Here is a 27515-nt window from a genome sequence, read left to right as displayed (position 1 = left end):
CCCACTCTCCCTCCTGTTGGGTGCTGTGCCCTCCCTCCCTTCTCCACCTATTAGCTCCTGCCTTTTGTAAGGTAAAACATCATGAGATGGGAATGTGTAAGGAGTTACCCTATACAGGGCTGTAACAAGATGTGAATGCATCTTTGTACTTACAAGATAAGAGAGACATTGATGGATTGAGAGGCAGGAAGCTAGCAGGGAAAGGATAGCAACAGTTTTAGTCATTGGACAAGTAATGATATGATGATGTTCTAAGCACGTATCCAAGGGTATAAAAAAATCACCATTTTGCTGATAACGGCAGAATGCATTCTCCGACTAACATCGTTAGTCGCAAGTGTTACAATCCGGTAATAAAGAACAAAGAACCCTGATTTCGACTCAGTCTGGTGTTTGTCTCACTCATTCATGAACAAAGCAGACCTAACACTTTGGGACTCTGCATCTCCCCCTCCCCCCTCTGCCTACATTTTGCTCATACCTTGAACTGGAAGTCACTGTCTCTGCATTGTTCAGAGGGCTGACTCCTCCCCTGGCTCCACCCTCACCTGCCCCAATCTAAACCCTATTGTGTCCACTGGCCATTGGTTGTAAGCTATTAAAAGCGTGTTTGTACTCCTTACTTGTCTCTGAGTGCAATCAGTCGCGTTACACTTTGAAGGGCTCAAATGTCGATCATGTATGTTTATCTTTGCAATATAAAGTGCCCTTTATGACCTGCTCAGTTCCTCCAGCGTGGTGTTTCTACCTCAACCCCGGTGTCTGCAGATGTTCAGGCTTTACTTTTATCCTGTTCCCAATCTTTATGAAACCACCCTGTTCCTCCCCAGAGCGACACGCCCTGCAGAAGGAACTCCGTGGGACAGGTTGCAAATCCGTTGAAGGCAGCAGACAGCCAACACTTTGTGCTGAAATCCTTCCTCCAGCATTTTGTGTGTTAATCCAGCTTTTCGGCAGCAGTGGTCTTTCTGGTCTACCCTGGCCCTCACTCATCTTAAGGATGATTCTGGGAATGAAAGCATTTGCCAGCTCTTGGCCTGTATTTGTTGGAATTTAAGGGGAGGAGAGTGGGATCTCATTTGAACCTTTCGAATGTTGAAAGGCATGGACAGATTGTGGGAGAGTCTAGGACAAGAGGGCACAACTTCAGGATTGAAGGGCGTCCACTTAACACAGACGAGTTTCTTCAGCCAGAGGGTGGTGAATCTATGGAATTTGTTGCCACAGGCAGTTGTGGAGGGATTTAGGGATCGGTTCTTGATTAGTCAGGGCATCAAAGGTTATGGGGAGAAAGCCGGGCAGTGGGGTTAGTGTTGAAAAATGGATCGGCTCATGATTAAATGGTGGGGCAGACTCAATGGACTGGATAGCCTATTTCTGCTCCTATATCTTATGGTCTATGCCTTGTCCTGCTGCTACCTGGAAGTGTGATGCAATAATTACTTTGATACATTGGTTTTACTCTTTGGCCTAACTAGATCAAGTTGTCTCCCAAAGCTCGTCCCCCATTTGCCTTCATTTCATTCAAAGGAGTAGAAATAGGCTATTCAGCCCATCCAATCTGTCCTGCCATTGAATCATTAGCTGATCAATTCTCCTTGACTGCTCCTCTCCCCGAACTCTCCCCGTAACTTTGATGCCCTGGCCAATCAACCTTTGCCTTAAATTTAATTTAAAAAATATTAGGCATACTGCACTGTAACCGGCCAATTCGGCCTACGAGTCCATGCCACCCAATTTATACCCCATTAACCTACATCCTGGTTTTTTTTTTGAAGGAAACTGGAGCCTCAGGCAGACACGGGGAGAATGTACAAACTCCTTACAGACAGCGTGGGATTCGAACCCAGGTCCAGTCGCAATCACAGGCATTATAAAGGCGTTGTGCTAACCGGTATGCCAACCGTGCTGCCCTACGCCAACCGTGCACCCAATCACCTGGCCACAATCCCTTGTATTGGGGCCAAGCGCCAACTTTTCCTGTCCACGTCTGTCTCTAACTGTCGTTGAAACCTTGTACCATGTCCTCTGGCAGCTCACTCCCTGCACCCACCACCCGCTGTGTGAAAACAGTTGTCCGTCAGGACCCTTTCTTCTCTCACCTTATCCTGGACCCTGTGTAAAAGGTTCATGGGCGGGCCAACTCGAACAGGTTGGTGCATTGATAGATCTTCCATTTCAATACCATACACCCTAGCGCTGAAAGAGGATGATGGAAAATTGTCTGATGGATGAGAAAACGGCGTCAGATCAAGTCAAGAAATGGTTGAATATAACATCCATATATGAATGGCTTTTACTTGAATCAGATGCTGAGCAAAAAAAAAATCAGCCACTTCCTTAAAACAGAAGTGATTTCACTGCGGTTGTATTAAAGCTGGCACATGGTTCATTTTGCTCTTCTAAGGTATTGAGTTTCATCCATTGGCTAATTACAACAACCCCCATGCAAATTCAACTGGGAGTTCACCACCAGAAAGATTGATGATAGAAAATTCCAAAGAGTAAGACATTCCTGTACGTTGGGAGGAGAGAACTTGTTCAATAGCTCCCAAAGAGGAAGAGCTTCTTTCCATGTTCAGTTCCAGGATATTTGAGGATAATCCTTCCTTCATGCACCAGTGAACATTTTCAAGCCGTCGCATTGCCTTTTCAACCCTCGCAGTCTGGTAACAGATTCAGATTTCAGATTTCTTGTCAGAGTATGGACATGACATCGCATGCAACCCTCGGATACATGTTTTCTGTGGGCCAGGCAGAATTACCGCTTATTGGTAATGCAAAAGAAACTGTACTCAACGTACACATGTAACCATCAAACTCCTCGATCAGGGAGTTATTTAAGAACTTTTACTTTTGTACTTTTTTTCCTTCTCTATTTTGCAAAGTCAGTTTGTTTACATTTTTTTATTTGTTTACATGTATACATTGTGCACTACCAATAAGTGGTAATTCTGCCTCGGCCGCAGGAAAAAGAATCTCTGGGTTGTATGTGATATCACGTATGTACTCTGACAATAAATCTGAATTTAAACAGATTAAGAAAAGTAAACAAACTGAGCAATACCTAGAGAAATAAAATTAATAAAGTGCAAAAGTAAGAGACCTTAAATGAGTCTCTGATTGAGTTTGCCATTGAGGAGTCTGGTGGTGGAGGCGTAGCAGCTGTTCCTGAACCTGGTTGTGTGAGTCTTGAGGCACCTATACCTCTTTCCTGATGGATCCTTGATGATTGCTGCAGCTCTCCGATGGCAGTGCTCCATGTAGACGTTCTCAATGGTGGGGAGGGTTTTGCCTGTGATGTCCTGGGCTGCGTCCATTAGCTTTTGCTGGACTTTACGCTCAGGGAGGGGTATTAGTGTCCCCATAGCAGACTGCAATGCAGCCGGTCAGCACACTTTCCGTCACATATCTGTAGGAATTTGCCAGGGTTTCTGGTGTCATGCCAAACCTCTACAAACTCCTGAGGAAGTAGAGGCGCTGACGGGCTTTCTTCACGATGCCTTTAGTGTGTGGGATCCAGGAAAAATCCTCCGAGATAGTGACTCCCAAGATAGCTCACCCTCTCCACCTCTGATCCCCAGGACTCTTACGGTGCATGTTATTGAATATTTTTTTTTCTGAATTGGACATTTGCACTACCGATAAATAGAAATTCTTCCTGGCCTGCAGGCAAAACAATCTCAGGAGTAAAATGCAAAAGTCTGCAGACACCGTATTTGAAGTAAAAATACAAAGCTGGAGAAACTCAGCAGGTCAAACAGCATCCTTTATATAGCAAAGGTAAAAATACAGAACCAATGTTTCAGGTTTGACCCCTTCATCGAGGTACGGAAAAATGTCGACAGGCGTCCAAACAAAAGAATAGGTGGGGGGAAGGGGAAAAATCTCAGGGTTGTATGTGATGTCCAAAAAAAAATGGACATTAAACGTAGAATTGCAAATACCATCATGAACCGTTCCAAGGATGTATGGGTGTATTTGGGCGGTGTGGACTTTGGGTTGGAAGAATCTGGAAAAAGCATTAAGAAATCATGGACCAGTGTCACAAGAGGGAAAAATAATCCCAACGATGCTTTGTATAAAAGGGAGACACTTTCCCTGCAAACAATTAAAGTCGGAATGTAAATCCTTGCACAGGCTCTCCTTGAATAAATTTAAAGCAACAATATTGCAGTCATTCATATTTCAGTGTGAATGCCACCCAGCATCGGTGGGGTATAGAGGTGATGCCGCAGCAATGAGCCACCACCTTCATCGAGAGAAACCCCGTGTAAATTGTGAGCGAATGCGTAAAATCGCAGAGACCAGGGAAGGCACATCATACCAGCTGCAGCATCTCCAGTTTCACATGATGATTACGAACCACTCTGGCTGGATTTTTGTGGCTTGCGAAGACCTTGAAACGCTTCAGTTGCTTGGAAGCAAAGAGGGATTGTGTTTACATTTACATTTTTTTTGTTTCTTAATCCATCTTTGCATGAAATGGGCTTGAAATTTTGCAATTATGTGGCATCACTCACATTCCAGAGCACTGTGAAACTGTGAATAGGTTCGGCTTCTTATCTTGTAGGGAGTGTCCTGCACAGTCCTAACGCAATGCAGGTTTTCAGGAGACCTTGGATGAGCTATTTCACCAAACATTCAGCAAACATGATTGGCCAATGCAGCTCAGATACACCTTTCCTGCACGCTTAATCATTGGAATATTCCCTGCCAATTGCCCTGGGAAAGTTACAGGCAATCGGGAGCGGGGTAAGGAGCTTGTACCTTCTCCCAGTGTCTGCATGGGCTTTCCTCGGAGGCTCCTGTTTCCTCCCCACCCTTCAAAATATACCGGGATGTTACAGGTTAATTGGGCAGCAAGGGCTCGTGGGCCGAAAGGGCCAGTTGCCGTGGTCTATGTCTATGTTTCAATAATCTTATTCTCTCAGCTTCACCTTACTCAATGGCACACCCACTCAATTTTTCTGTTCAATGTAACTCATTCATCCCAGGAATCAATTTAAATTTAAATTAGATGTACGGTACAGTAACACTCATGCTGCCCAAATGAACTACCAACCCCATTTGTTTTGATCGGTGGGAGGAAACCAAAGCATTCAGGGAAAACCCAAGTAGACATGGGGAGAACATACAAATTCCTTACAACAGAATCCTCGTAGCTTGCGCTGTAATAGCATCACGCCAACCGTGCCACAACAAGTGAAGCTTTTCCGAACTACCTCCAATGTGAGCATATCCCAGCTTAAGTGAGGCCACAATTGTACAGAGTTTCGCAGGTATTCACCCCGAACAGTGGTGACAAGGTTTGGCTAATCCCTCTCCTCTCCACCACAGACAAATAGAGTAAAACCTCTGATATCCGGAATTCAAGCAACTGGCAAAAAAAAATTAATGAAGCTAAATATATTTTAAAAATTAAATAAATAAAAATATAAATAGAAGCTTAAAATTGTAAATGTAAATGTTCTCTGAAGAAGGAAGCAAATATTCAGCCAGCGGAGTCCCTTGGCCGGGCTTTGGCCATAGCAGCTGTTTGAATAAAGTTATGTGAAACACCAATGGGGTCACCCAGGTTGATGCCGCTCACCGTTTGGGCGACTCTCGATGAAGTGTCTCCTTCTCCCTGCTTAGTAGGAGTTGCCCCGGTCAGAGGCTTTATCTGTAAACTTGGGGGGGGGGTTAATTATCTGTAATGTTATTGTTCATCTTTCGGTCGGCTCCATGGAGGGGGAGGAACCTGCAGATGACCGACGGTTAAATGTTTTCAAAGAATGTGACTGAAAATATAGTAAAATGCTTTATATACTCATGCACATGAAGCTTGTTCAGTGTAAGTAGTATTTTTGTCTTTTAGACTGTTTAAGAATGCAGGTGTATTAGTTAGGCCTTGTAATAGTGAGTCCCAAGCAACTGGAAAATGCTTATCCGGCATCTACTGTAGATACCGGATACCAGGGGTTTTACTGGATTCCTGCATGCTAAGTTGCAATGACACTAGAATCTCTTGCATGGCATATTATTCTGTCGTTTCTTCCTTTTAAATACATACTGTTTATTTATTCTTTCTACCGAAGTATGTTGCCCCTTGGGTCCCCATATTATGTTTACACTATTAACTGGTACCTAACAAGTTACAAATTGCCAATCTGAAAATAATCCATTTATCCCATCCCTCTCTTTCCTATTGGCTAGTCAGTTCTCTATTTAAGTAAATGCATTGTCTCCAATGTCTTGAGTTTTTATATGGTGAAGTAATGTGTTACTGAATTTCCACCACAATTTGACAGAATCAGAATTTATTGTAATAAACATGTCACAAAATTTGTTGTTTTGCAGGATTGTCAAATATTGCTATAAAATTACCAATGGCAATGAAATGTCCAAATACATTCAATATTCTGGTTTCCTATCATCTATCCCAGTGGTTCTCAACCTTTTTCTTTCCACGCACACCCGACTTTAAGTAATCCCTACGGCATTGGGGCTCTGTGATTAGTAAGGAATTACTTAAGGTGGGATGTGAGTGGGAAGGGAAGGTTGAGAACCACTGCTCTCGACCCAATTGTTACTGAAGTTTTTTGCTTGAGAAAAATTGCCATTGGCCCATTTCCTTTGGAGTTATGAAACTGTGCACATATCGAGTCAATTAAGGACGATTAAAACAGTGGTTTTCAAACTTTTTCTTTCCACCCACAAAACACCTTAAGCAATCCCTCACTAATCACAGGGGACCGATGGTGTAGGGATTACTTAAAGTGGTATGTGAGTGGAAAGGAAAAAGGTTGAGAACCATTGATCCATCCTGCTCATTATATCCTCGAATAATTCAAATATACAATATCCCTTTAACTTATTTTAAAAATTTTAGACATTCAACACGGTAACAGACCCTAACGACCCATGACCCCGTGCCATCCAAATACCAATTAACTTACGACCCCGATACCTTTTAAAAGGTGGAACCTGGAGCTCCCAGAAGAAACCCATGCAGACACAGGGTGAACGTACAAACTTCTTCCCGACAGCACCGGATGTGAACCTGGGTTGCTGGCACTTGGTGGCACGGTTAGTGTAGCGGTTAGTGCCACGCTGTTACAGCATCAGCGATCGGGACTAGGAGTCAAATCCTGCCTTGTGTCTCCTTTTGAATTCTCTCTGGCTGAATCTTTGATTAATCAGGACTCGGGTGTTTGTTTCAGAGGCTGTAATATAAATTTTGAAATTTAAAGGTAATTTAAGAAAAATGTAAATTTAAAGATACAGCCTGGCACCTTTCAGCCCATGAGCCCCTGCTGCCCAATTGACCTTTAACCTATGTTATGAAGGGTAGGAGGAAACTGGAGCCCATGGGAAAAACCTGCGCAGACATGGGGAGAACGTAGAAACCTTGGTCCTGATTGTTGGGGCTGTCACAACATGGTGCTAACTGCTACGCCAAACGTGCTGCCCCAGCGGTTCCTTGCTTTCAAGATTCTCCTTTTTTCCTCGTCTCCTCCATTCCCATTTCCTTGACTGCAACAATCCAGCGTCATGAGCCAAATGTTGAAGCTCTTCGGGGATGCTCTTCGGACTGGCTGGGGACTGGAACTGGAGGCTGGCGGGGGTACCAGGTAATCGAAACCGGGATCTGAGGAGGTGTCAAGGGCACCGAAGGGTTCCCGACTGTGTCGGACGTTCGGATCTGGAGCTCGGGTTTGGACTGGACTGGGCTGTGGAGGTGAATTTATGGACACTGGGGACTCTCCTTTACTTCTCTCTCTCTGACTTTAAGAGGCGTTTAGGCGATTCCTGCTGGTTGGAAATCTGTTGGGCTTGCAGCAGGCAAAAAAAAAAATCCATGTGATATGACACTGTTTTGTTACTATGACAATAAATTGAATCTTGAATCTCCTTGTCAGGGCTGTTTGCCCTTAGTCTCTTCTCCAGACCAGATTCACTCCATGTTCAATCCTTCCCCTCTTCGTCAAACTCCAGGCTTCTCCTCCTCACTCCTTTGCAGAGGAGATGAGAAGGGAGTGCTAGGCTTTGTGTCTACAAGTAGCGGGGGGTGAGGGAAGAATGTACATTTGAAAGAGGGCTTCAAAAGACAAGAAAGGCCGGAAGATTTCTACGTAGCACATGAATTAAGGGATTATAGGGAAAATGCAGCTGGGTGATCATCAGATCAAGCATGATCTCATGGAACTGCGGAGCAGGCTCAATGGGTCGAATGGCCTTGTCCTGCTCCTATTTCTTATGCTCTAAGAGACTATTCTTTATATCTCCAGTTCTACACCAGGGTAGGATTCAAGATTCCTTTATTGTCATGTAATAAAACAGGTGTAATACACACAAAAATTGACTTTAGTAAATGTAAGACAGACAAAGATTCGCCATCAGCAGAAATTGTCCGGCACCCCTAACAGTCAGAGAAAGAGAAGCAAAAGGGACTCTGTGGTTTTGGCTCCAGTGATCCTGCAGCCTCCGCAGCCACATAGACTCTAGTCCAAACCATCGGCCACCCGAGCTCTAGATCCAAACCTCTGACACAATCACGAAGCCTTCGGCGCTCTCGGCAACCTCTTGTGCCCCGGTTCTGATACTTGGTACCCCTTCAGGCGGTCTTGAGCTGGTCTCCTGCAGTCTGCTGCTTGATGAGTCATTTGACCCCAGCTGCCAGCAGCCCGCAGCCTACGTGGGCCCCTCGCCTCAAGTCGCCAAAAGCCCACCGCATGTCTATTCTTCACTGATCCACTATCTCTTCTGATTCTCCTCAAAGCGTTGGGGAGGAGGAGAGGGGGTGGTGGCCTCCCAGTTTTCTGATGCCCTGCACCGGTTCTCTGCTTTCCCCTCGAGGTCGCTGCTGACCTTGCGCACCGTCATCTTGGGCTCAGACCCCGCGGTCACACGATTTTAAAATAAATCACCGTCGGCTCCTTGATGGGCCACTTGAAGCCTGTACAGAACTGTTGGCAGTTGGAGTGGGCAGTAGGACCCTGTGGAGGAGCACTGTGTCTCCTCTCCCTGCCCTCCACTGGTCCGCCCCAGTGGCAGCACTGCCATAGAAGCAGCTCTCGGAGTGCCACCACATTCAGTTTGTAATCGTGGATGTAATGGATTGGCTGCCTGTTTACAGAAGCCACCTGACAACGGCTTGTGATTTACCTCATTAGCTTCACGCCCAAAATTGCCAAGATTCTCGTGATACCCGAACTAGACCACCCAGAGGGGAGAGGGGACCACAGAGGGGAGTGTTGGTGGAAAGTAGTTGATGGAATGCAGTTTCAGGGGTTCCAGTGAAATCCGCAACAGCTCTGCAAGTCTCGGAGTTCACAACAAGCTCATCAATGGAGAGTTTAGTGGTCCATCAAAAAGTGTGTTCAAAAGCACCTTCATTTCATGAGATTTTCAAAAAGGGAGCTTAAGAGTGGTTTTAAAAATCAGAATCAGAATTTATTGTCATGAACATGTCATGAAATTTGTTATTTTGCGACATCATCACAGTGTAAAATTTCTATTAACCATCTTACGAAAATAAATAAAAAGTCAAAGTGAGGCAGTGTCTGTGGTTCATTGATCATTCAGGAATCTGATGGCGGAGGGGAAGAAGCCATCCTTGTGCTGCTGAGCGCTCGTCTTCAGGCTCCTGTACCTTTTCCCCGATGGTAGCAGAGTGAAGAGGGCACGGGCTGGGTGGTGGGGGTTCCTTGAGGATAGAGACTCCTGTCCTCGACAGGGTGAGGACGGGTGCCCGTGAAGTTGCAGGCTGACCCTCTGGAATATTTTCCCTGCCCTGAGCGCTGGCAAAGCTGCTCGAAAACTAAAATGAAGCAATAGCCAATAGAAAGGCTGCTTGCTTTTCCCTTCATGGGACAAAAGCGCTCAAATCTCCTGGAGGGTAGAGTGGGGGAGAAAAAGCTGAGGCAGCTTTTACTTTCTTTGCTGTGAAATTAAGCGTGACAAGTAAAACAAACAGCAGGCGGGGAAGCGAGGGGCTGGGGTCTGCTGTATCAGCATGTGATGTAAATAGCTCTGAGCAGAGTTTGTCAGGAAGACTGCAATCCAACACGCCAGTGCCATTAATCTTTCGCCCCTCTGCAGCTGATGGAATCCTCATTACGCTTTGCATGAAACACCTGTGTATACAATTTCCCCACCCCCAACCCCAACCCTGTGGCGACTGTGCTGCCATTCACATCATGTGGGTCCCGTTTCCTCCGGTGGGAGCCGGGGCGTAAAGCGCTGAATTGATGTAAACTTCAAAGGATTGTTAACTCGGCCTGAGACATCACGGGCACCCGACCACTCCACCAAGGACATCTATGTGAGGCCGTGTCTTAAGAAAGCAGCCTCTATCCTCAAAGTCCCTCCACCACCACCCAGGCCATGCCCTCTACACTCTGCTACCATCGAGGGTGAAAAGTCGCAGGAGCCTGACAACAAGCTCTCAGCAGCACAAGGACAGCTTCTTCCCCTCCGCCATCAGATTACTGAATAATCAATGAACCACAGGCATTGCCTTACTTTTCGTGCATTATATTTTATATAGTAATGTTGTAAGATGGTTATAATATGAATATTTACACTAAGATGCTGCAGCAAACACTGAGTTTCATGACTTGTTCATGACAATAAATTCAGAATCTGAAAGATAGCAGCTGAAGTTGGTGTGACTGGACTTTTGTCAAAGTAAGCACTGGGGTCCTTGAGCTCGATGCTGTTATTCTTCTGTGTCTTGTGAACCTTGTGAATGTTTTCCTGTCATGAAACATTCTTTTTGATACCTACAACTATCCTTTCTAAGTAAAGGCTTCTTTGCCATGTTTTTCACTGAGAAGGCTTCTTCTGGAAGCAATCCAACAGATTATCTCCAGCATTCATACATCGACGCAAAGAGCACATTTTACAAAGAATGGAGTTACGATGGAAAGGAGGGTCAATTAGCACCAAGCAAGGGCAGCATGAGAGCTCTGTCATGGGGTTCAGTCAGGAGTCTGACGGCTGCGGTGAAGGAGCCTGTCAATGTTCACTTTCACAATCTTGAAACTACTCCCCATGGGGGGGGGGGAGCAGACATTTTGTCCCTGGTGCGGTGGGCCATTCAGTATGTCCACTGTCTTCCCTAGGCAACAGGAGGTGGAGTTGGAATCCGAGGCGTGGAGGCTGCTTTGCGTGATGCTCTGAGCTGCAGTCACCACTTTCTTGACCAGAGCAGCTCCTGTCTCACGTTGTTGATGTATCCACCAAGTCTGTTTTCGACGGGGTTGAGGGACATGGGGAACATCTTTAGTCTTCTAAGGAAGTCAAGGGAATAGTGTGTTTTTTTGACCAATCACATCAACATGCTTGTCCCAGTTCAGGTCATTGTAGACGTTTATTCCTAAGAACCACTCTTTTAATGTCAGGGGTATGGTCTCTTCCCTCTCTCCCAGAGCCAATGGTAATGGTAATGCCAGTGAGTTTACTGTACAAACTTCTTCATCTGATTGATGTTGAGATAGAAGTAGTTATCTTGGCACCATGACACTAGACTTCCAGTCTAGTTCTTGTATTCCATCTCATCGTTGTCTGATACCTAACCTACTACTGTGATGTCAGGGAGTTGGAATGGTACTGTGGTGGTGTAATGAATTTGTGTTAATATTAATCTTTAAAGTTTAGCTGTAAGATATATATTTCTTAGTAAAGATAGTTTGTGGGTTTGGATACAGGGTCACCCACAGACACACACATAATTCTTTGAGATGGCAGATGGCTAGCCATTTTCAGAGTAGAAGCGTCTGGAGCCATAAAACTGAAGTGGTTTCATAATTGAAACTCAAGAACAATGGGCTTTTGCTTAAAAGCATTTGTGTGTACACACAGCATTCTGCTGGCAGTTGTTCAAACAAGCAGGACTTTTAATTCAATGATTATAGACAGTTCGGAGTCATACCCACTTATAAGTAGGCAGAGATGCTTTTAGCATCTAGACGTGAATTAACTTTGGAAGTAACTTCAAAAGGCCATCTGGCATGATTCATGCTTTTGGAGAAATGAAACAGGAACAGAAATGATATCATGTGTCATGTGATAAGAATTTTAAGAGAAAAGATATTACTGGAACCAGAGGCATTTTGAACAGAAGAAAGTTAACCATCCTGTGGAAGACAGGATTGAAGATGCAGTAACCAGAAAAGGTTGCATGTTACTCCTGGTCAAAGGAGAACACAGAATAAGTGGCTCTGAGAAAAAGAGGGCAGCATAACCATGTCCTTTTCCAAATGGGCACTTCAGTTAACCCTTGTCTGGGTTTGTGAAATCATCGTGGAAGAAAAGAACCACTTTGCTGTCTCTTTGGAAAGAGGGCAGATTTATCGCATGGAACACAGATTCCAAAATCTCCGTGCAAGTGGGAGAAAATCATTCGCATGAAGAAACATTGTTCTGAAAACAACCATACAAAAGAAATTTGTGAGTTTTAAAGCTGTCTGCTGACTTGATGTTTCAACGTACTTCATTATTGCTTTTGATCAGCAGTAAAGACTTTGAGTTTTAACACGCGCGCATTGTGGGGTTAAATTAGAGTTAAGTAAGTAATGTTATGTTATTAATGATAATAAAAATTCTTGTTTTGAAATTACCATTGTCTTGGTGATTCCCATTGCTGCTAACTTAATTCGTAACGGAGGGAGTGTTGTAGGGGACTGAATCCATATCCTTCAGAAGTGCTGGTGCTGAGTGCGATTCTGGAAATGTTGATTCCCTGTTAGTCAAGGATCCAGATGGAGGGTGGGGTGGAAGGAGGGGGCAGTTCTGAAGCTTAGATCCCACAGATTAGGAGTGAATGTGCTTGGGACGATGATATTGAATGCCTTTTTGACATAATAATTCCTTGGGATCCCATAAACTTTTAACAGTTTTGACAGCTGGGAAACAGTTTATTCAAGTTCAATGGCTCATATAAACCGCTGGTTACTGCTGATGCGTTTGAGCCAACTATTAATGCAATTTCTCACCTCCTCTGCACTCACTAACCACGAGCTCTGTCTGTTTTACCCCAGCAGCATCAGAAGTTTGTCCACCCTGTGACAACGAAATGAACACGGATATTATCCTGGATCACCTCTGCGCGAGTGAATTTGGTAAGAAGCAACTGGCATGGCAACGCCCAAGCCATCTCCCCTTTGGCATGGCCTCTCTCCATCTGAGACATACTGATTGTGCCCGAATTGAGCTCAGTGCTGTTGTCATTGGGATCGGGTGGTGTAGCAGAGGGTGTCATCGGTGGGGTTCTACGCAGGCACACTCAAGTCTGCCTGCACAAGTGGCGCAGCAGGGTGCCTGTCAGTTAAGAGGAAGATTTTTCTCTGTGTTCTCCATTGCAAAGGCCCGACTAGTAGTGGGGAGGTCCAGGATCTGATCAGGAGTACCTCACCCTCTTATCGTCACCATGTGAAATCTCTGCCATTAAACCGTTTGACTCTGGGTGACCTGACTGACGGAGCCTCAAATGAGAATGACAGAACTAAGCGTTCAGGGACTCTGCCAAGCTGCTTTTGAATCCATAAGTGATGCGTTGCCGTCAGATTCTTGAGGCATGGAAGAGGCTGTGCTGTAACTTGGTTGCTGCCTGGAATTTGATGCACCAGTGAGGTAGGTAGTGAGGAGGAAATGGAGAGGCCACAGCGAGACTTCGATTACAAGAGCAGCCAACCTTTACATTTTTAATTTAGAGGAGGGTAACAGGCCATTTTGTCCTACAAGTCTGTGCCGGAGGGATGGTTTAGGTTAATTGGGCGGCACGGACTTGTAGGCCAAAATGGCTTGTTACCCTGCTGTAGATCTAAATTAAAGATTAAAATATTGGCCATCCCTGAATAGGCAAAGAAGTGGGGAAATTAAATGCAATATTAGAAAGTGCACTTTGGTAGAAGGAATACACGGGTGGGCTATTATTTGGATGGGGAGAAAATTCAAATTTTGGAGGTGCAAAGGGACTTGGGAGTCATCGTGCAGGATCTCCTAAAGCAGTGGTTCTCAACCTTTTTCTTTCCACTCACATCGCACTTTAAGTATTCCCTATGCCATTAGTGCTCTGTGATTAGTAAGGGATTGCTTAAGGTGGGATGCGAGTGGAAAAGAAAGTGTTTGAAAATCTTTGTTTTAATCATCCCTAATTGACTCATTATGTGCATGGTTTCAGAACTCGAAAGGAAATAGCCCAATGACAATTTTTCTCAAGCCAAATATTTCAGTCACAATTGGGTCCGGAGCAGTGAATTTCAACCTGCCTTCCTACTCACACACCACCTTAAGCCATCTCTTACTAATCGCAGAGCACCGATGGCAGAGGAATTAGTTAAAGTGAGATGTGAGTGGGAAGAAAAAGGTTGAGAACCACTGCCCTAGAGGTTAATCTCCTTTAGGGTTGAGTCGGTGGTGAAGAAGGTGAATGCAATGTTGGCGGTCATATATAGAGAAATAAGATACAAGAGCAGGGATGTGATGTTGAGGGTTTATAAGGCACTGGTGAGGCCTCACTTGGAGTACGGGGACAGCCTTGGACTCCTTATTTAAGAAAGGCTGTGTTGGCATTAGCAAAACAATGAATATTACGACACACATTCAAGACAATAAATTTTTTAAATCTGAGAGGGTCTGAGAAGATTCACAAGAATGTTTCTTGGAATGAAGGGTTAACATATGAGGAACATTTGACTTGGAATTCAGAAGAATGAGGGGGACCTCATAGAAGTATTTTAATTGTTGAAATGCCGGGACATTGTTGTTTCCCATGACAGGGGAGTCAAGGACAAGAGGGCACAACTTTAGGACTGAATGGGAGGAATTTCTTTAGCCAGAGAGCGGTGAACCTCTGGAATTTGCTGCCATGGGCAGCTATGGAGGTTTGATCATTGGGTGTATTTAAGGCAGAGATTGATAGCTATTTGAATAGTCTGGGTATCAAATGTTATGGGGAGAAGGCAGGGGAGTGGAACTGAGAGGGAGAATGGATCAGCTCATGATGGAATGGCAGAGCAGACTCAATGGGCCGAATGGCCTACTTCTGCTCTTAGATCATACAAAATCAGGTGTAATTACTCAGTTTGAGAGACATTTAGACAGACACTTTGCCAAGCAAGGAATGGATGGAGATTATAGCAAAGAAGTCTGCGTGGACAGAGTGGGCCAGTTCTGTACTGTGAAACTCTATCTCTCAATAAGGGAATTCACTTCTATGTGCTAGATGTCACAGTGGGTTGATCACAGAGATTTACTTCAGCCCACCTCACAGTTCCAAAACATTTTATTAAGGCTCCAGCATACTGTTGCCATGTCGATGCCTCCTGTGGCCTTTTTTCCCCACGTGCTTTGAGTGGTGTTTGAGGTAGGGAACATCACAGTGATCCTGAGGAACTTCCCTATATGAGTTCCATGGGATTTTTACCAACCATTAAAAAAAAACAAATTGCAATTGCACAGCCGGTCTCGCAGTGTCCATGGGAGGTAAAGATATATGACCGATGTTTCGGGCCTGAACCCTTCTTCAAGATGTGAGTAAAGATCAAGAAGGCGTCAGAATAAAGACCTGGCCGGGGAAGGAGTCCAGACCAACAGAAGGTGTTAATTAGATATGATAAAAGAGAGTTGAAAATTTTTTAGACTACTGCATGGTAACAGGCCCTTTCAGCCCCCAAGCTCGTGCCGCACAATTACACCCAATTAACCTACAATTCCGATACATTTTATTTTTGATCGGCGGAAAGAAAGCGGAGCACCTGAAGGAAACCCACGCAGAATCGGGGAGAACATACAGACCCCCTTACAGACAGCACGGGATTCAAACCCCGGTCACTGGTTCTGTAAACAGCGTCACGCTAACCGCTTCGCCAACCGTGCCGCCCTGGTAATTGACAGTAGGTAAAGCTGCTTGGCTGAGAAATTGCCACTGGGAGCTGGTACCTTAGATGAGCCATTCTCAACCTTTTTTTTTAGCTATGGACCTCTTAGGACTCGGCGCCAAGATTTTGGGCCCCCTTCACTGTGAACCAGTCAAGTTTAGTTGGTACTTCTCACTTACTGCACCCTAAGGGCGAAGGGGGCCGTATGGGGGAGGATGGCTGCAGACTTTACACAGGGATGTTCATTGTTGAATCTGGGAGCCAGTGCTATGACATCAGTATTATTTCATTGGAATTTAGGAGAACGAGGGGGAATCTCAGTGGCACATTTCGTGCAGCCACAAAGGGACAGGAGGCTAAAGAAGAGCACACAGTGGCCCAAGGACAGCTTCTTCCCCGCTGCCTTCAGATTCCCGAATAATCAATGAGCCAAAGACATGGCCTGACTCTTCATGCACTGTTTTGTTTTTTTTATTTATTGTTGCAAAAGTGGTTTATAGAACAATGATGCTGGCGCAAAACACCGAATTTCGTGACTTGTCCATGACAATAAATTCTGATTCTGAATGTTGAAAGGCATGGACGGAGTAGATGTAGAAAGGTCATTTCCAATGGTGGGAGAGTCCAGGACGAGAGGGCATAACTTCAGGATTGAAGGCCGTCCGCTTAGAACAGAGCTGAGGAAGAATTTCTTCAGGGAGGTAGAGCTGTGGAATTTGTTGTCATTGGGTGTATTTAAGACAGAGATGGATAGGTTCTTGATTAGCCAAGGCATCAAAGGGTTATGGGGAGAAGGCCGGGCAGTGGGGCCGAGTGGGAAAATGGATCAGCTCTATTTAATTAAATAGTGGGGAAGACTCGATGGGCTGAAAAGCTTATTTCTGCTTCTGTTTTACGGACTCATTTCTTATTAACTCAATTAGCATCTGTCATTTTCATTTCTGTTCAAGCAACTGAATGGATGTCTTCCAGATCCACTGTGAACACTAACTAAATTCAGTTGCGTTGTTCGAACTTAGTTTGAGATGACAATTGTCACGTCGCGGAATGACAAGGACTGATCACATTTGGAATCACTAGGATTCAGCTGATATATATCTGTTCACTTTTAAACACGGAGCTCCATGTACAATGGAAAGATCTGGGTTCTCATTTTAAATACGTACTTGTTGTTTGCAAATATCTGATGGATTTTTCAAATAAGATCCTTTAACCGATGTTACCAAGGTTAAAATGGCAAACCTTAATATCAGTCTGATTGATAAAAGTGTATTTTTAATTTAAATGTTTCCCCCACCCCCCAAAAAAAAACAATTAATGGACTGGCAAGAGATTACCGAATGCAATTTCTGACATCTTAATGGACATTTAGCAGAACTGAATGGCTATGTTTATTTACAGTTATCAGATGTGTAATTTCAATTAAAATTCTTCAGCAGAAATAACATCTGTCTGACCATAAAACACTTCTGTTTCATGGCGCTCGAAACTGAAGCTTATTAAAGTCCGATTTTAACAGCTTGAGAGTAGAGTGTGTCAGGCATAACTGACCTTGCTTTACTTTATTTCTTGACACTCGGGGATTCTGAAGACTCTGTGCCACTGAAACCCACGCAACGTTCTGCTATTCTTCTCAAGTCCCACAGTTGTGAATTTCCCTGTCTTAAAATGTCACGCCCACCGCCCCCCCCCCCCCACACCACCGAAAGCCAAACAACAATAAATTGTTGCAGTGAAAAGTGTGCTGACTGGCTGCCCTGCGGCCTGCTATGAGCAGAAAGCCCTGCAAAAGGTAGTGGACGCAACCCAAGAGATCACAGGCAAAACGCTCCCCACCTCCACAGGGAATGTTTCCGTCAAGAGACCAGCAGCAATCATCAAGGATCCACACCACCCAGTACCTTTCTCACTACTGCCATCAGGAAAGGTGCCATAAGACTCGAGCCACAGGTTCAGGAACAGCTGCTGCCCCTCCACCATCCAACTCCTCAACTCAATCAGGGACTCATCTAAGGAGTTTGACTTTGCACATTATTTATTATTGAATATTTATTTTCTGTATTGCACAGTCAGTTTATTTACATTTCTTTCTTTCTTTACATTTCTCTCTTTTGTATACATATCTTTTCTTGAATACAGTATTTTACACTAATGATAAGTAGAAATTCTGCCTGGCCCGCAGGAAACAGAATCTCAGGGTTGTACGTACTGTTATATATGTAAAATGCAAATTAAATGCTTGATTTCTGATGCTTCCTCCTATTGTCACTGAAAAAGTCGGGCACCCAGCTGGGATCAGGCCCACCGTCCCTGTTGCTCTCGTGTCTTATCCAAGTGGCTGTTAATCACAATGTTCATTTCAGGAGGTCAAATTTGTTGGTAAAGTACAATGTTAAAGTGAGAACTCAGAGCAGTGTGGACGAACTGAGAGATCTTGGGGTCCGTACCCACAGGACACTCAAAGCTGCTGTACAGGTTGATAGTGTTGTTAAGAAGGCACATGGTGCATTGGCCTTCATGAACCGAGGGGCTGAGTTCAAGTGCTGTAAGGTAATGTTGCAACTGTTCAAGACATTAGCTCGACTCCATTTGGAATATTGGGTTCAGTTCTGGTCACCTCACTGCAGGAAGGACGTGGATATTCCAGAGGATATTTGCAAGGATGTTGACTGGATTGGAAAGCATGCTTTATCAGGTCAAGCTCATTGTCAACAGCTTGCACAAGAGAAACCCGAAGGTACTCGGTGCAACTCAACCTGTCGTCATCCTATGATAGGTTGAGTGAACTTGGAGCGACGGAGGATAAGGGGTGGCCTGATACAGGATGATGAGAGGCATTGATCGTGTGGATGGCCAGAGGCTTTGTCCAAGGGCTGGAATAGCCAACATGAGGGGATATACATATGTATGTACAATATGGCAATTGATAGGGGGGAGGGTGACTAATTGGGGAAGTGGTGATTGACAGTGGGAGGTGACTAATGGGGAGGGGACTGACAGGGGTGGTGATTGACAGCTGGTGGGGGAGACGGTGGGGGGGGGAGACTGACTACTGATAGTTCCCGTGAGTGCGTGACGCATCGCGGGGGTGGGATCCCCCTTAAATCGCCGGGTTAGCAATTTAATGGGTCGATCCACCTGCAGTTTACTTTGCCCCAGTGATCTCACCTGGGAGGCAACCCGGGGTCTGCAGTTTAAAAAAGTCCAGTGAAAAATGAAGGTGTTGGTTGGGAGGGAGTGTGATCAAAAATCCCTGCCTCAAGGTAGATGAAAGGCCAGACCTAACTGTGTTTAGAAGGTTGTATTCGGTGGAACATTTATAAAGAAGCAGGTGAAAAGATCAGACTAGAAATTTGATTTGCCTCTGAATGATATAAGGGACTTTATCCACTTGTTTGCACAGTTAGAGGATAGTTCTTCATTGACCCTATAAAAGACTTATCCCACATCTGATGTGACTTCCCAATCAGATCGCACAGAGTTCATCTGCTACCGAATTGAATCAGAACATGTACGTGGTTAGGCCATGTTGTTTGACCACATATGTTTCTGAGCTTGGCTGTATGGTTAGTGGTTCAGGCATGTAATCGGGAAATCACTGTTCCATAACAAGGCTCCACAAAGTGATAAAATAAAGATCTAAAATTCACGGTGACTGCCACCAACAGTCCTTTAGGGAGCTCTGGCGTGCAAAGGAAGAATCTTATTCAGCATGTTACCACACACTCGCGCACAAGGATTCCTCACAGTGTGGAAAAACGGGGGGATCTTGGAGCCAGATCCCTCAAGGTTGCTGGATAAGTTGATGGAGTATTTAAGATGGTGTATGATGCGCTGGCCTTCATTAGATTTCAGAGTACATCACATACAACCTTGAGATTCCTTTTCCCTGCGGGCAGAGCAGAATTATCACTAAATGCTGATGCAGAAAATAAACTGTACACTGCGTAAATATGTAAACTAAATAACTGTAAACAGATAACGAATGTAAACAAACTGATTGTGCACAAGTAAGAGACCTTAAATGATTGAGTGTGTCGTTGAGAAATCTGATTGTGGAGGGGTAGCAGCTGTTCCTGGACCTGGTGGCGCGCGTCTTGTGGCACCGATACCTCTTCCCTGATGGCACCAGCAAGAATAGATGGTAGCGTGTGCTGGGTGGTGTGGATCCTTGACAATTGCTGCTGCTCTCCGACGGCAAGGTTCTCTGTAGATATTCTCGATGGAGGCTTTGCCTGTGATGTCCTAGGCTGTGTCCACTACCTTTTGGTAGTCATGAGTCAAGGGATTGAGTTCAAGAATTGTGAGGTAATGTGGCAGCTCTATAAAACTCTGGTTAGGTCACACGTGGATCATTGAGTTCAGTTCTGTTCACCTTATTCCAGAAAGGATGTAGATACTTTGGAGAGGCTGCAGAGGAGATTTACCAGGACATTTTCAGGATTGGGGAACATACCTTATGAAGTAAGGTTGAGAATGCTAAGGCTTTTCTCTTTGGAGTGATTAAAGATGAGCGGTGATTTAATAGGGATATGGAAGATTATGAGGGCCAGAGATAGAATGGACCTTTATCCTGGGACGACAATGGCAAATACCAGGGAACATCTGTTTAAGGTGAGTGGAGGAAAGTTTCTTGGAGATGTCACTTTTTTACACAGAAAGTGCTGGGGGCCTGGAATTCAATGTAGGGGCTGGTACAATAGGGACATTCAAATGACTCAGACAGGCACATGGATGTAAGAAAAATAAAGGGTTATGGGTGTGGGGGAGCGAGGGAGATAGATTGCTGTGGTGTAGGGGTAGGCACAACATTGTGGGCTGAAGGGCCTGGACTGTGCTGTAATTTTCTATGAAAGAGGGATGGGATCGTCACCTACATTTGGAAATGGCCCATTGTTAGTTGGCTCCCTTGAATACCTTGGGGAATCCTATTCAGTCAGGTAAACAGCAGACTGGCCGTGACTGCCCACTGCTTCCAGGTGCATCGTATCCGTCGATACTGCTACAGCAGATACGATCTCACTGGCTCTCCACTCAGCTCTGGATCACTTAGACAACAGCAACCCGCACATCAGGCTATTTTTCATCTTTCAACGCCATTGTCCCTTCAGTTCTAGTCATGCTCAAAACCTAGGCCTCTGCACCGCCCTCTGCAACTAGACCCTTGATTTCCCCATCAGAAGAACGCAGTCAGTTCAAATTGGAAACAATGTCTCCTCCTCACTGACGATCAACACAGGCGCACCCCAAGGATACGTGCTTACCCTACTGCTCTACTCGGAGTACACCCATGACTCTGTGGCTATGCATTGTTCGATCGCCATCCACAAATTTGCCATTGATGGCAGAATCACAGACAGCAATGAGGATGCGTACAGGAGGGAGATCGATCAGCTGGTTGGATGGTGTCACACCAACAACCTTGCGCTCAATGTTAGCAAAACTAAGGAGCTGATTGTGGTCTTCAGGAGGGGGAAATCAGGAAAACATGAACCAGCCCTCTTAGAGGGGTCAGCAGTGGAAAGGGTTAGAGCTTCAAGCTGCTGGGTGACAACATCTTTGAAGATCTATCCTGTGGCCTCCTTGTCAATGTCAAGAAGGCGATATTTTGTGAGGAGTGTGAGGAGGTTCAGTAGGTCACCGAGGATTTGCAAGTTTCTACAGGTGGACCGCAGAGAGCATTCTGTCTGGTTGCATCACTGTCTGGTTCGGAGGGGCCATTGCACAGGAGAGGAAAAAACTCCTGAGGGTTGTGAACTCAGCCAGCGCCATTGCGGGCGCCAGTCTTCAGTCCATCGAGGACATCTACAAGAGGCGGTGACTTAAGATAGCAGCCTCTATCCTCAAGGACGCCCACCGCCCAGGCCATACCCTTGCCCTCTTCACTCTGCTCCCATCGGGATGAAGGCCTACTTGGGAACTTGACGACAAATATCCAAAGTTCTTCCCCTCTGCCGTCAGATTTCAGAATGGATAATGAATCACAGCTTGTTTTCTCTTCTTTTGCACTAATTTATTTTTTAAAAATGTAATTTATACCAATATTTGCACTGCAGTGCTGCCGTAAAACAATGAATTTTGTGACATGTTCAGACAATAAATTCTGATTCTGTTTTACCAACTAACTTCTGAGCCACAATATGGTAAGGTAACACAGATTAGAATATTCCATGAAACATGGTGTTAGATAACTCTGGGCTGGCCATCCTTTCAGGTATTGATGTTACCATATATGCTGGTGTATATACAGACGACTCTGTATAGGACGACCCCTGAATTCCCACCAAAAATGTAGATTTTGAGCTATAGTCACTGCATAAGACAGGAGGGCTCCAAAGTGTTCGATATCGACCCCTGGGGGTCGATGGGGCAATCCAAGGGGTCTATAGATGCCAGGGGGTGAATAAAGAGTGGGGGAGTGGGGTCAGTTGAACTTTTGTGGTTGAAAGCAGGGTTGGGCCTACGGAAAAAAGCGCCTATGGCAGGGGTGGCCAACCTCTTGCGAGAGTTGGCCGAGGTGGCTGCCATATTGTCTTTGGTTTCAGCCTTTTAATAAGTAGAGAGCAAAGGACTGATGGAGTGGAGAAGAAAGAGGCACGTGTTCAACCTTTCTCCTCTCCCACTCCGTCCAACACCAACATCCCTCCGCCCAGTGATGCCACCTCCACCTCCACTCTGGGGGGGGGGGGGGGATTCCAATGGAAGGAGTTGATGGTCTAAAAGGTTTGGGGGCCTCAGGCACAACTATCCTAAGTCTGGCACTTACCGTTGACTTGTGGAGTGATGTTGCTAGGCACATTTAATATATTAATTCAAAACAAATTGCCCAATAAAGGTTTAAATTTCATTAGCCTGTATGGGGCTGATGGCAGATGGATAGGGTGGATGGTCCCTGGGGAGGGAGCACTGAGATTTCGCTGTTAAGGTTCAGATTTTATACTTGGCATAAAATGACCCCTGGTTTTGGGGTGACATTTTGAACGTTCAAGGTCTGTCCTATATGTCAGAATATATGGTACCTATCATACCAACCCCAAACTCCAGGAAGCACCAGGGATGACAAATTAAATATGTTCGTGTTGCAGCTTGCTGCGTCGATGAACTAGAGACTTTTTGCAGGGTCATTTCTGGAGCAGGCTTGCATTTAATGAGCAGGGCCTGGATGGGCTGGTACACCCCTGTCCACAACAGGCCGGACACCCTCCACAGCATCAGACAGCACAGGGAGTGGGGGTGAGACTGAGGCAAGACAGGCAAGTGAAAGGAATCATCAGGCCCTACAACACCCCCGAGCCCACGATTTATTTCTGGGCTCAGGAAAGGGTTAAATGCAAAGCGGTTTCTGGAGTTGAAAGAGGTAACGCAACTCAAGCGAGCACACTAGTGATGGATTGATCTGCCTAGATCCTGCAGCCTACATCTTCTGACCACAGAAAAATGTTTCACACAGACCATGGTGAAACACTGCTCCTTCTGTTCGTCAGGTTTCAGAAAGAAAATCAGAAAAACTCAGCACAAAAACCACAGAGCTTTACTGAGACGCTCCATATAAAACTTAAATAACTCACTCTTTGCCTTTTCACCAGCGTCAGCCTGTATGTAACTTGAAACATGTGGTTCTCTGCACAGTAACAAATCAGGCAGACCTGATAAGATAGAGGTGGGTAAGTTCTTTCAGTTGGTGGGGGAGATTAGAATTGGGGGACGGAGCCTTAACATTCAGGGAAGTGGATTTAGGACGGAGATGAGGAGGAACTGCTTTTCCCAGAGAACAGTGAATCAGTGGAACTCGTTGCCCATTGAAGGAGTGGCGGATACCTCAATAAATATATTTAAGGCCAGGTTGGATAGATTTCTACCTAGTAGGGGAATTAAGGGATATGGGGAAAAGGCAGATTGGGGGAAATGAGCCGATCATCAGATCCGCCATGATTTCATTGAATGGCAGAGCAGGCTCGACGAGCCGGACGGCCGACTCCTGCTCTTATTTCTTATGTTCTTATATAGACCTTTTCCACTGCTCCCATTGCCTGAACTTCTTGTCCTGCCACTTAGTGCTGACTGGCACTTCTCTACCACACTATCTTGTTTTTCATTTAGACCTGCAGTACTGTAACAGGCCAAATTGGCACTAAGAGTCTGGGCCGCCCAATTTGCATCGCATTGACCTGCACCCCAGTACGTTTTTGAAGGGTGGGAGGAAACTGGAACCCCCGAATAAAACCCATGCAGGCACAGGGAGAGCGGACAAAATCCTTACAGACAGTGTGGGATTGGAACCCCGGTCAATTGCTGGCGCTGTAAAGGCATTGCGCCAACCGCTACGTCAACTGTGCCGCCCTATCTTGGCGCAGCCACAGTATCACCAGGTGGCTCATCCATTGGGTATGTTTCAGCACACACAGGGTGCACAATAAAACCCTGCCCCCGGTAAACTTAACCGACAGTTGGTGTCGCAGTTAGCACAATGCTGTTAAAGCACCAGCGACCAGGATTTGACACCACCTGGGCGGTGTGGATCCTTGATGATTGCTGCTACTCTTCGACGGCAGCGCTCCCTATAGATGATCTCGATGGTTGGGAGAGTGTTGCCTGTGATGTCCTGGGCTGTGTTGACGACCTTTTGCAGGGTTTTAGTCAACACAAGACTGTTTTATTTAGACTTTAGAGGCTTCTTTTATATACCTCAAGTCCTGGGCTCCACGGGATGGGGTGAGACATCATCATGAGTTTACTGCCGATCCACAGAACCAGAAAGTTTAAATTCAGTACCGCGAGCATCCCGCACCTTCCAGCAGGAGACTCCTTAAGTCAACATGCTGTTACTTGGCATACAGCTCTGCGCACATGCAGTCCATTAACTGGGTGAGTACCCAGATGTCTTATGGCTCTTTGCGACTGCCGAAGAACCACGCTGGCGACAGTTTGCAATACCACACTGTGCCTGCTCGGCCCACTACAATACAACCAACCCTTCGGTCCAAATTACTGCTGTAAGTTGGGGAGTACCTGTAGTTGTGGGCTCCTAATTTGTGCTGATGTTGGAGAGCATACAGGGGAGGTTTATAAGAATGAAAGGGTTATTGTATGAGGAGCATTTGATAGCTCTTAGACTGTAATCATTGGAACTTAGGAGATATGAGGGGGAACTTATTGAAACATTTTGAATGTCGAAAGGAATGAACAGGGTAGAAGTAGAAAGGTCGTTTTCCATGGTGGGAGAGTCTAGGACAAGAGAACACAAATTCAGGATTGAAGGGTGATGCTTGGAACAGAGACGCGGAGGAATTTCTTCAGCCCAGAGGGTGGTGAATCTGTGGAATTTGTTGCCATGGGCGGTGGTGGAGGGCAGGTCATTGGGTGCATTTAAGGCAGAGATTGATTAGCCGGGGCATGGGGAGGGGGTTGTGGAGAAGGTTGGACAGGGGGGCTGAATGGGGAAAATGGATCAGCTCATGATGAAATGGCTGGGCAGACTGATGGGCTGAATAGCCTATTTCGTCTCATATGGCCTTATGGTCTTTTGGCAATACTGACACCCAAACAAAGACTTTGAACAGTTATCCTTATTTGTAAATAATTATTGTGAATAAAGTTTATTTTTGGAAAAATAAAATTGAGCAATAGAAACTAAGCTTTGAGTCCTTGGAGAGCCTTTTAAATCCAATTAACATTCACTCTGCAGACACAATTTCGATAGAGAATAGCTAAACTTGTCAACCAGCCGCACAGCTGGCTAATGAAATATTTTCACAAGTGAATCACTTTACAAGTTTTTTTTAAAAATTGAAATTCTTGACTTCATTGAGATTTGAGCCTGTAGGTTTTTTTTGAATAATCTAGCACTGCTCCCGACAGAAAGAGTGAAACATCATGAACTGAGAATGAAGGTGCCGATTGTGTGTGGTTTGAAAGCACACTCAGTCAGACCGGGGATGAACATAATAAAACCACTTTTGTTCCCGCCACAGCCTCACTTGTGATGAGTGCTCCTGTCAGTTCGTTTATTATTTGTCTAGCTCTTTTTCCGTCAAACGTACCAGGCGTCTAAACATGTTGCCTCTCTCTCAGGACTCACCACCACACTGTTCCACGTCCTGAGCCCTTGCTGCCTTCTGCTGCCTCAGCACTTTTGAAGGACGCTGGCGCACACCCTCCACCCTCCTTGAGGGAGAAAACAATTGCTGTGAACAGCTTGCCACACGAAAGGTCAAGAGCCCGATTGCAGAATGCCTGGCTTCAACAATTAGACAGGGAAGACTGGGTGGTTATTAGATCATGCAAAAGAACAAAAAGTTGGCTAATTTTTGCTGATACCTCGAAGACGGGCTCAGGCCCAAAACGTCGGTCATATATCTTTACCCCCTATGGACGCTGGGAGACCGGCTGAGTTCCTCCAGCATTTCACTGTCTGTTTAGAAAATCGTGAAAATCTTGCTGCTGTTCAGGAACAGTGGGAAAATGCTGTATAGAAGCGTAGCGGTTAGCACAAGGCCTTTACAGCGCCAGCGATGGGGACCGGACCTGGGTTCAAATCCTGTGCTGTCTGTAAGGAATTTGTACGTTCTCCCCGCATCCACGTGGATTTTCCCCGGCGGCTCCGATACATTCAAAACTGTACCAGGGGTTGTAGGTTAATAGGGTGTAAATTGGGCGGCACGGGCTCATGGGCCAAATTGGCCTGTTACCATGCTGTATGTCGACATTTAAAAATTTTAAAATTGAAATCACCACTGGAGTGGAAAATGGAATCTAAACAGCTCAACGCACCTAAAGAGAAATGTAAACGTAAAACTCCCTCCTTCCTGACCATTCTTCTTAGACCTTCAGCAAAGTAACAGGCCCCTCCGGCCCACGAGTCCGCAAGGCCCAGATACATCATTTTTTGAAGGGTGGGCTGAAACCGGAGGAAACCCATGCAGTTCTCCTCAGAAAGATGCAAACTCCTTACAGACTGCGTTGGAGTCGAACCGGGTCGCTGGCGCCGTGATATCATGGCGTTAACCACTACGTTAACCGCGCTGCCCCATATTGTATTTACATATTTCACAAACTGACAGCGCATTCTTATTATCTTCCCTTTACTTTGTAGCATCTGGGGAAAGAGAAACAGTGGGCATCACGGCTAGCATAGCAGTTTGCGTCACGCTGTTACAGTGCCAGCGACCCGGGTTCAAAACCCCCGCTGTCTGTAAGGAGTTTGTACTTTCTCCCCATGTTTGCGTGGGTTTCCTCCAGGTGCTCCCACCCTTCAAATGTACCAGGTCCTAGGTCAATTGGGTGTAATTGGGCAGCACAGTCTCGTGGGCTAGAAGGGCCTGTTACCGTACAGTCTGTCTAAATTTTAAAAATTTTGGGTCGGAGACCATTTATAGGAGGGAAAGAGAGAAAACAAGTGGGTTTTCAGTGGCAAAGAAGGTAGGGAAGGGATGGGTAGGGAAAAAAGTGAATATCTTTAATAGGGTGACATTGCCACGGTACATCTATTTTTGCAATGCCATCCTAATTTCACAGCCTGACCAGCCATTTTGTTTATTCTACTGTCTCCCCCTCAGTGTGCCCTACTCCATGCTCTAATGGTTGTCACTCCCTCTTGTGTGGTCCAGCATGGCTTCATTTCTTCCACACTACCTCTCTTCCCTTTTC

The 27515-nt window shown here is 45.5% G+C and overlaps 1 protein-coding gene across 2 annotated transcripts in view; it reads left to right on the top strand.

The window, feature by feature from the left end:
• Positions 1–27515, top strand: part of LOC138754056 (secreted frizzled-related protein 1-like) — a 137573-nt gene that overhangs the window by 11981 nt on the left and 98077 nt on the right. Inside the window, exon 2 of one of the 2 annotated variants that reach the window (XM_069917803.1) lies at positions 13032–13109. In XM_069917803.1, coding sequence (XP_069773904.1) covers positions 13032–13109 — 78 coding nt within the window. Of the gene's footprint in view, positions 1–13028; positions 13110–27515 lie in introns of both variants that reach the window. The other variant, XM_069917802.1, reaches the window with a different exon arrangement.

This window comes from Narcine bancroftii, chromosome 2 (genome assembly GCF_036971445.1).
Source record: "Narcine bancroftii isolate sNarBan1 chromosome 2, sNarBan1.hap1, whole genome shotgun sequence".
NCBI lineage: Eukaryota > Metazoa > Chordata > Chondrichthyes > Torpediniformes > Narcinidae > Narcine > Narcine bancroftii.
Note: the sequence above shows the minus strand (reverse complement) of the source record. Positions and strands in the feature narration are given on the sequence as shown.